Raw genomic sequence first — 11,107 nt, 5'->3', positions numbered from 1 at the left:
ACAATAACTGTATTAAACCGACCCAAAGATAGCATTATATTATGTACTTATAATGGTCGATAGATTGTATATGTTTCTGAGCACATTGAATGTTAAATGTTTGCAAATACAGTAGCTCGTTAGCACGGCACGGCACGGCAAGTAACAAAAGCTCACCTAATGTGTGTGTTGCATCACATATTTTACTGGTTTGGTATGAACAAATTACAAATACTATTTTTTACAAAGTAACACAAGCAAATAGAATGGTTGATATTTTACCGACAGAAGAGGTAAATTTTCTCATAGTACCATTTTAACATGATCAATTTAAGCACCTGATACACAATGTTTAAACGATATAGAAGGATTTATGTATTATGGATTAGTTGCTGTAGATACTGTAAAAAGTAGTTTCAAAAGTTGTTATTAAGTAAGCAATGGCGTAGGCTTAGCCTAATATAACGTACGGTATGCAAATTAAGTAGGCGCGCCTAGACCTAACTATGTATGCGTATATTTTTGTATTTGGGCAATCCCTTTTGATTTCTCTGCTGAAGCATGATTGAAGATGCATATCCATCAGCCGCATACCATTTATATGTTTATGTATATACACATAAATTAGATATCAGCATATGATATTGATACTATTGCAATACGTACGTAATTTCTACAAGTCTGAAACATTGATTACGCTATTCAATAATGCTCTGGAGCCCTAGTGCCAAGGATTATTATTATTATACCACTGTATAAGTTACCGTATTCTTTTCCTCTTTTCTTTTTAACTTTGTACGTACTAACTGCTTTCGTATGTTAGGCCTACCACTTTACGAGTTATCTAATCTGATGCGTTTTAAATCGTGCTGGCATGATCTGTTTAAAACCAGACTGTTACAAACTTTTGAAATCATGTGAGTAAATGATACATTATGATTGTCTATTCTAAAGATGTAGCAGTGAACTTTATGGCAACGGTAACAACACATAATTAATGTCCAATGTTGGTGAATATGGACTCTGTTATATGTTAGGCCTATATTCATCTACTATAGAAACACTTGATATTCATTTGGAGTTTTTTATTTAAGGTATAGAGACAGTATATATTATGTAAATAACACTCTTCCAATATATATTAGAATTTAAGATAAGATTTTAAACTTATATAGGCCTAATTAGAATTTCGAAAAATATAATTAGATTGCAAATAGATTGCCTATCTCATGAATTATTGGCGTCTGTAGTATGGGCCGGGTGCCCATGAAATCGCAAATTTATGTTATGCTGGTGTAGATGCATCTAAATTTTATAATCACATATTTATACAAAATGCAAATAATTATTTTTATTTGATTTAGAGTAGGATTGTTATAAATTATAAAAGCAAATGTTACTGTATGTGGGCTCTGTGGAACACTATGGTTTCAGTTTACCAGCTTTATGTGCAATATATTTTGATAGGCATATATTAATGATATCATGTATTTAAGAATCTGTTAATATATAAGGCATACCCTTTAATTATGTTAATATTTCGTTAATTTTGAATATTTTAAATAACTATTGTTTGCACACACCTACTGTTATCTCTTACCTATCAAACTAGTTTGACAAAAAAAAGTGTGAGTGTGCCCAAATAATGGTAGTGATATGATGTCATCGTATGCATATCCATATGTGGGCACATCGCATGTTTTTGTCACATAAAGTTTGAAGTAAACTTTTATTCAACTAATCCGCTGCTTTCATCTGACATCTATGTCAAATTTTAGACGCGAGGCTAGGCCATTCAAAAAGACGCCGCTCCGCTTTCGCGTACCGTAGAACTTGTATACTGAACGGCACTGAACTAACCAATCAGATGGTAAGGATATACTCGGGTGTGTCATATAATTATGTATTATGCTTGATTGTTAAATTACATTATGTGATTTCTGAATGTTATGCAAGCCAATTTTCCTTCTTGACAACTTATTTCAAAAATCAAATCCAGATTTATGTTGATAATTTATCTTGATTAAGATTACGATTATAGAAATGCATTAAAACAAATTGGTAATAATCTCGTTTATATTTGATTTGTATTTGTGGTTTAACAAATTGGTCTCTGTAGCAAACTAATGTATATGACCCTATTTCGACTTAGAGACTTCACCTGTTATCATTTCAGATATGTTTTACAAAGTAGTGTTAATTTGTGAAAATGTGTGTCGAAGTGAAAATATTTATTCTTGTAAATCCCTTCAATTTCAGAAAGTTAAGCCTATGTATTCCTGTTTTATCAATTATTTTAGGCCTGTCTGCTGTACGGTTTGTTGGTAACGATGCGTGTTCAGTTAACTTATAGTTTAGAAGAGTATATCAACCACAGACCGCTGTTGTAGGCCTGTATCTAGAAATAGACTGCAGTCGTATTAAATCATCGAAGTTTGAACGCCTATTGGAATTGTTGGGAGTCTGATGGTTTATTTAGTCCAAATGTCCATTATGTATACCGAATGGATGATGAACTCATTGTTTATTAAAATGCAGGATTTAACAGCGATGAAAGCCAACAAAAATAAAACATACAATCTTGCTTTAGCATAAGATTTGTCATGTCATATTTTGTCTATTTTCAACTGACAATTACCAAAACATGTGGCGTACAATTGACGCCAGTAAATAATTTTTTTAATAGATGGCGCTATCCAAATTCGTAACAATTTATCCCAGATATAATCAAATGAATCTTTGGTATTATTGCGTATATCAATATAATTAAACGTGTGACATTTACTATTGCCGACTTTGATGCTAACAAACCATCCTAACATTATTGCATGTGCTATGTTAATTTTATCGTATGGATGAAACAATTTTGTTTACCATATTGCGAAAACATACTGATCAACATTTTATTATCGAAAACAACACATTGATGTCATTTTTTGTTCCCGTCCGTACATCCAGCCGTCTATCTGTATTCCAAGAACTGATTAAAGTTCAATCATGGCTCATAAGGCTGCATCTGATAAAAAGCCCTCTTATGACACATTTAAAAATGTTTTTTTTAATGTAATAATACCTTTGTTGCATAACGTGTGATTTTTAACTCTCTGGTCTATACGTTTAAACAAGAAGGGTTTCTCTGCGAATAGAATAATATAAAGATTGGTTCCCACTTCGCAACGAAATAACATAAGCGCGCCTCAAGTAATTTGACTAATCACGATTGTCCAAACTTTCTGTTGTGATAGGTCAACAACTAACATGCTTCGCGCCTACGTTGGTGCATTGCGTCCAAGTAGGAACCAAGCTGTAGCTTTAATTGTTTAATAATTAACACGTGTATTTAGAGTGTTAATTTATTTGAATCTATACTAATTTGCATACTATGGTCTACTTCATCCACCTAGCACCCCACAACTGCACCGGTTTAATGTGACGTCATTGCCATTGTAATTGTATACAATTAAAAGGCTGTTGTTTGCTTTCTTGTTTGTATTGTAATTATATGATGTCAATTAAAATACAGGTTCTGGGATAGGATTTCTTGAAAGAGGTATTCATTAAGTGATGCGATGAAAGTGCATTATACATAGTACGTTTTTTACATTGATTATAATGTTTTTAGAAAGGATTATTTCTGTTATGAAGAAGAATTGTTCAGAAATCTTGCTACCATCATGAAAGTTAATGAGGGAGATTAATGCGGACGGTCAACAATTGAATTTGAATCTGTGTTAGGTAAGTAAAGTACCTTGTTTTGCTGTTGTTTGCGGCGGGTGGATGGGTGGGTTACATTGATTAGATTCAAAATCAGCTGGAGAGTTGAATAAAAATTGTTGCTTGTTGAATTGAAGCTCCGTAAAAAATGGAACGAGCTTTTGTTTTTTTAGGTATGTCCGAAATAACGAAATATTATTTAGGAATTTTAAATAATAATAATGTAAAACAAAAAAAGTGAAGTCAGACATTATCATGTTATTGTAAATTGTGTTTCATTGACAACTAAATAGGCTATATAAAACAAACACCATCTTAACACGCGTAAAAGTATCAATTGATTGTCTCGTTTTTATACAGTCGTATACATCTTAGATACGTCACGTGTGATGAATAATTCTCTAAATGGTTTACCCTTACCTGGATTCAACAAATACGTTCGATATAATATTAGATAAAAATAGTTTTAGTGATTAATATTCGGATTTTTTAATATCGATATAATAGTATTAGACAAAATATGAAAACAAAATATGAATATACATTATAATGTATACATTAATTACATATTTCGTTGGTATGGTATTGCAAAATCAGTATTTCTAAATTCATACTTTAAAAAATCAATACTAATTTGAATTTTATTTCTGTCGTAGAAAAACTAATATAAATTATTGTCACCGTGCGCTAACCAATAATATCTTTCCATTTAAATGTTCGCTACTAAGTTTATTGAATATATAGCTTTTTGAAATAATAAATAAACTTTGACGTAGGTATGATACAAAATATACGCTTACTTGTCAAATGAGTTATTCCCAGCATCATTTCTTCTGATTTCATTGATGTTCATAGAGTTGATATGGATCTGAGTACATGTCCGTATAAATTCAGATTGCTTACATTTAATGGGAAAAACTTTATTGTAAAGCGATCTTCCAACAAAGTCTAAAAGTAAAATAAAAGCCTGTGCCTTTGTTAACATGTCGATCCAGATTATGCGTCTCTACAGGTTTGGTTTCCACTTTAGAAGGCAAAAAAGAAGCTGGGTTCTTACTATAGGAGGCAACAAATGTTTGGTTCCAAATTTAGGAGGCAAAACAAGAAGTTTGGTTGTTATTATAGGAGTAAATGTCTACAACTTGTTGTTGGTGAACTGGTCTTCGTTCTTTTTTAGTATGTTTCTATTGAGGCCTAACACGACGAATGCGTTATTGACAATTCAATTTTACAGTTCAATGTTTGCAATCATCACTGACTTCATCATATTAACGATTGACTGATGATATAAATAATGATATTTAAGTCTTAAGTTATATGAATTGTTTAGTTGCAAGTATATAGTTGCTGATTCTGCTTCTTCATAAACAGGTTCGAAATGAGTTTGAAATTAATGCCAATTTGTTGATCGTGACATCACTGTTTGATAAATGTTACTTCTGACGTAAATAAGCTAATACTCCTAATGATTTAATGCATTTGATTTGTCATTGTTATTGCGAATAAATGCATAACATAGAAATAAAAGGCGTATTACAAAGTTATCTTTACTTAAAAAACATTTACTGTAACATTGTTAGTCTACATCTATTTATACATAGTATTTCACTATAATATTGCGCATATTGAAATATTATAAATAATACATTAAAGTTATAATCAGCTTTTTTCAAGAAATAACTATTCAGTGCTGCAGTTAAACGTATTTAAAAATCATTAACATTTGTTGACTGACAAGGAATAAGTCTTACTTTTCACAAGTTTGAATGGTTTTGAAAATATAAGACATGGCATCACACCACGCGGCGCCCATTGACAACGCATAGGCCCTACCACCAGTACATCCGTGACATTAATATATTGATTCAGTAAGCCAAATAAACAATACATTCAATTCAAATGTTCTCAACCATAACATTAAAGCTTTGCATATCTGTACATAATACATTTTATTAAAATGTATATTCATTGATCATAGTTAATAAACAAGAACTTATTTTACACTTTATTCCAAACTTAGATTTCTTAATAAATGCATAGTTCCATAACACTTTTTTTCCAAGGTATTATTACCTAGAAACTGTATTTATTCATTTGATAGATAATGAATTTAGCAACCTTCGAATGCGTCAGCAATACCGTACCATTAAATATATTTTGCGATTTTAATATAGCTCTTAATTTTCAAGATGTGTGGGAATTTTTGCTTGTGAAAGCAAATTTCACGAAAATACTCCATCTTTTAAAAATTATGAACTGTGTACATGGTAAACTCCATAATCTTAATCTATATCACTATTACAAGATAATATTCACTTGTTTTATGTTAAAATGTGTAACTATAATACAAGAACTAGGAGTATTATAAATATGTACAGAAAACTGTAAACATACAATAAATTATGTCTAACGATATGTTCGTTTTCACAATGCGCATGCTCATAAGGTCGCTATAGCTTACATTTCTGTACGTTTACTTTTTTTTTAAAGAACTTTAAATTGTAGGTCTTTGCTTCTAAATCTAATCCTTAAATGGTAAGGGATGAGTAAACGAGTAAAACTAGAATCTTATCTATATTTTAAGAATACTTTGCAAAGTGGCATATGTTGCAAACACTCCATTGATATATATCATCGTACTCTAATGGTGTTCTCGTGACCTACTAATGTCTAATATTTTCTTAAAGGCTCCACAAGGAGTACAACACTATTTTTACACTTTCAGTCTAAAATGTACAATTTTAGCAAAACTTGACCAAGAAGATTTTGGTAATGTAAAATATCATAGTTATGTTATGGCCTAAGTGCCTTTAGCAATATTACACATGAATATTATCTGGACCGGTGTCATTTGTCTTCATTCTTGATTTTGTTGGCAACATAAATTATTCACATTTATTAGTCCCAATGTTTGTGAAAACACTACATGATAAAGTACATCACTCTATAACTTTGTCTTAAATCACTCTACGTTTACCAGCAATCACCAAAAACGAACGAATTGCGCCGTTGCACTCAGAGATTATTCACGGCAGTTAGTCTGCAGCCGTATTTAAAAAACATACCTATATGCTTCATACTTACTTTAATTGTGAGTTACTGACTTTCAAATCAATTCAAATTGATCTACTCTAGACCTGCTAGAATTTTAGATTTATTGAGCTACTATTATTTGTATATAATAAGTTTGGAAAGCATTTTAAAGTTTCTCTAAAATCATATTGTAATTAAATGTAAATCAGGATAGCCAATGTATTAAAAATCGCTGCCAAATGGAATATACCGAAGGAAAGTAATGTATTCTGTTTAACCTCGTAAGATATTATTAAGGTATTTAAGTGGTAGGGTTGAAATTATGTGAGATAACAAATGGTTTTTCAAGTTCAGGCCAGTTCAAGGTCTATCGAATAATATCTGTAAAATGATTATATAATACAATATTGCGAGTTCATAAAGTACTTATATTAAGGTAGAGATAGACGAAGCTAGAAATAATTTGGCAAGTTATATTTGCGCAGTGATGGTATGACAAATCAATAAAATCTTAGATTCTTTTATTTTTCTTCCAATTTTAAGTTTTTCTTTTAAACCATAGCTATTAGAGACTTAAGAGAAATGTATGGATACTTGGTTACTGTATGTGTAAGATAAAAAGTGCGGATTGGATTTCAGCCACGTTGTATGGGAAAAGAGAAAAGAGGGTATACATTTAATTCAGCGTTTAGTCGTAGTTTAGTTTGTACGCTGTATTGTACTTTAGGCTAGTATGATACTGATTATTAATATATAATTTAATTGATGAATTATTTTTAAAAGATATTACAAAGGAACTTTTTCAGAGTTCTAAAATGTTAAAGTATTTAAAATTTAATTTTTCCTTCAATGATCTACATTGTCCTCAGAACTAAAAAATCCTCTAGCGGCTAAAAGGAAGAATGTTGGTAAACATAGAGTGATTAGAGCAAAGGATAGCAACAATGTGCGATCGATTACGGCAGATGCATCTCTCCATTCTTTTGCAATCTCTTGATCTTTGTCCTTCTTTCGTTTCCTGGCCGCAAGATACTCTGTGAACTTTGATATTCTTGTCATGTGCCGCTCCATCCGATCTATCCGCGGAGACCCATCATTATTTCCACCCTTGGTAGACATTAAAATACTTTCCGGTTTGAAGTCCAAATCATCCATAAGTTCTTCAAGTTCGAAACCATCTTTTTCTGCTTGATATCCCTTCCATTCAGTCGTCAATGCAGGAGGAACTTGATGCGGTTTGCATTTTCCAACAACTCTTGCCATCACACTGAATACAATCCATCGAAGAAACTCTGGCATAGGTATACAAGCATGTTCTCTGTGGTACACATGTAAATTTAACACCGACATTGTCACAGACATCGATACCATACCAATCATGCATATGAAATATTTTCCTGTGAATGTAAACAAATAAAAAATAGAAATAATCAAAGTTTGTCAAGAACATTTTCTATAGGTTTGCTATAGGTGTAGACCAGTTGAAACACACACTTAGAAACACTGTAGAAAACAAGTTTGTATAGAGGTATACACTGCAAACCTTTCTTTGAAAACTCTTGAAACCTTCGAGTTTTAGAACAAACGATTGGTAAAGTTTAGTGTAGGCTAGGTTCTTCAAAATGCTCATTAATAAACATAATATACTTCTGATTATTTTTGGAAATGATTAGGTCTAAGGATATGCAATGTTGGAAATAAAAATATATTAAACTTGTTACGTACCTAAAATTGGAAAACTTTCTGCGGAGACACGGGGTATCGTTTGGAAGACCAACTGGTTAAAGACAATAAGAGATAACAAAACAGTTATCGATAAACTCATCTTCTCGCCTGATTCTGGTGGCAAATAAAATGCTAACAGAGACATAACTGAAATTAATACATATGGCAAAATTAAGTTGTATATATAAAAGTCAGGTTTCCTTTCTAAGTTCAGATGGAACATTAATATCTTGAATGGTTTTTCACAACAGCTGAATAAAGTTTCTTTTGGAGTGATAGGCATTTTGTGTAGATTCCATTCGCCATTGTCCTGGTACTGGTCTGTGTCACCGAACAAACTCGGTGGGATTAGATTAACTTGAGTTATATCATGTGCCCATGAACCAAACGACATGTTGCAGTATTGAATATCGAAAGGATAAAATGTTAAGTCTACTTTACAATAGAAGACAAATATATACGGAGTATTATATGCTACGGTGCCATTGCTTAAAACTGTTACAGGAAGTTGTGGATCATTTGTTCCATCTGTGTCGACACTGAAAATATACGGCAAAATATATATTACATTAAGTAAGTCATCGTCGTAAATAATAATTATAATTTAAAATATCACACCACAATTTCGTCACTGTCTTTCTGCAATAATGATTGTTTCTACAACCTAGTACACAAGCGGTATCATATCTAACGACAATATACATGATGTAGTTTCGCGTCTTCTGACAGCAACTTTATCCCATAGCCTCTTCTTCTTCAAAAGGGTTAAATTTTAACTTTTTTCTGCCAGCAAGCTGATTGATTCAGCTGTCTAATCGGTATACCTGGAATCGGATCCCAGCGTGATCGGGGTTGTTCATAGTGAGAGATTATTTAGAGGGTGAAGGTGATGGTATGTGCTGTTGTCACCAGACATGATACTGCAGATTATTGTCACTAGACACGATACCGCATGAGATATTGGCTTCGGTTTCTGTAGTTATTAAATTAATAAGCATAATACGTGTTGTGACTGTCAATGTGATAAGTAGGCCTATTTTTTTTTTCTGTTAATAATATCAATTCTATACGCAGACATTATTGAATCAGCTATCTTCTTTCAGCACAATAGTTTTATTAAATTCGTGATATGAATAGTAAACAATAAAACATGTCATTATCAATGCATACTACATCATGTTTTCAAATCACGTACAGCATGCTCTTTTGGGAACATTTGTAATACCTGTTATATAGAACAATATCTGGTCTCCATACTTTGGTTGATGGAATCCTGATTTCATTTGTATTATTAAAATCTGCTGGATTCCAAGTCAAAAATTCATCATCCCAATGCTAAAAGATAGAATGATTGTTTAGAATGGTGCGTTTGAAAACACAGCGAATTAGCAAGAATGAGTGTTCACATTTAGTTATCTTCTCCTCTCAGAGGGGAAAGACTTAGGTTGGTTTATCCAGCTAAGCTGGGGACGAAATAGACAAATGTCCTACAGTGATTGATGTGATCACTTGGACTTACATATATGAACACAGTGCTTTGTTCAGTTGGGACAAGTACGTACGTAAATTGAAGATGTTACTCCTTCTATTGCGTCATATTTACTGCAATGATGTTTAGATTTTTGGCTGAGCAGTTTCAGTATTTGGAGAAGCATTTAATGATATATACCTACCTGTCTTAACCACACACGTAAACGTATTTGTTGCTTTACTTCGTCCTAAAAATAGAAAATAACTTCTTTACAATATATAATAGATTGGTCAAACATCATTATAAGTGATACAAATTACCGACCGCCTTACCTATATTTTCAGATAATTCCGTGAGTACGGCCGCCTTATTTACATCAGGTGTTGTGCTTGTGCATTTCAAGCCCCCTGTATACAATCTAAATATGATTAACTTAACTTAACCATCGAAATAATTTGGGGATAAAAGATTGCTATCTGCAGGATGTTTATTGTCCCTATGGTACCGCTCGTGTATTGGATACCGCACAACATTTTTTTCTGAACCATGAGACATTTTCAAGACGTTTATTAAATTGTATAATTGTGTATAATTAAAAGGAAACTGAAAACTGCTTTTTCAAAATTAACTTTAGTCGTATACGTATATATATATTTCGTGTAGTAGTACTTGTTTTGCGGAAATTACAGCAGAAAGCTCCAATTTACACAGCATATCACGCAAGTCAATTAACAGTGTTAACATTCGTGACTTGATTGTTAACCCCTCCTGAAATTGTATTGATTATGGTTCTCAATTATTGTTATGATTTACATGGTGTAATATTGCATTTCAAATTGAATTAACAAAACCGTGTATCGATTGAATTTTAACGCTGGAAATCGCCCGTATAAATGTAGGTCTGTATCTGCTCGCAAACATCATGAAATTATCAGCTGTATATATCATCACATCAACTATATTCATTCATACCACTTTGATGTCCCAGGCGTCACGCAATTTACGATGCTATATTTAAATCATCTGGGACTAGAATGGCATGCGATGGGCTGTACAATTATGAAAACTGTACCGGTATCCTTTCTCTCAATTTGTTCTAAAATACCGTACAAAATCATTTACCACCAATTTGTTACTGTCCTAACTCACTACATAACGAGCAAGAAGTTAATGTTAATGTGTTGT

General features: G+C 32.2%; 1 protein-coding gene across 1 annotated transcript in view; it reads right to left on the bottom strand.

Annotated features, from left to right (window-relative positions):
* Positions 1–5,264: 5,264 nt before the first annotated feature.
* Positions 5,265–11,107, bottom strand: part of LOC144845377 (neuronal acetylcholine receptor subunit alpha-10-like) — a 32,776-nt gene continuing 26,933 nt past the window's right edge. Inside the window, exons 4-7 of the mRNA XM_078702662.1 lie at positions 10,125–10,169; positions 9,677–9,786; positions 8,452–8,990; positions 5,265–8,123 (exon numbers count right to left, since the gene is read on the bottom strand). Coding sequence (XP_078558788.1) covers positions 7,573–8,123; positions 8,452–8,990; positions 9,677–9,786; positions 10,125–10,169 — 1,245 coding nt within the window. The 3' untranslated portion in view covers positions 5,265–7,572. The remainder of the gene's footprint in view (positions 8,124–8,451; positions 8,991–9,676; positions 9,787–10,124; positions 10,170–11,107) is intronic.

Source organism: Antedon bifida, chromosome 6, assembly GCF_963402885.1.
Source record: "Antedon bifida chromosome 6, ecAntBifi1.1, whole genome shotgun sequence".
Classification (NCBI taxonomy): Eukaryota; Metazoa; Echinodermata; class Crinoidea; order Comatulida; family Antedonidae; genus Antedon; species Antedon bifida.
Note: the sequence above shows the minus strand (reverse complement) of the source record. Positions and strands in the feature narration are given on the sequence as shown.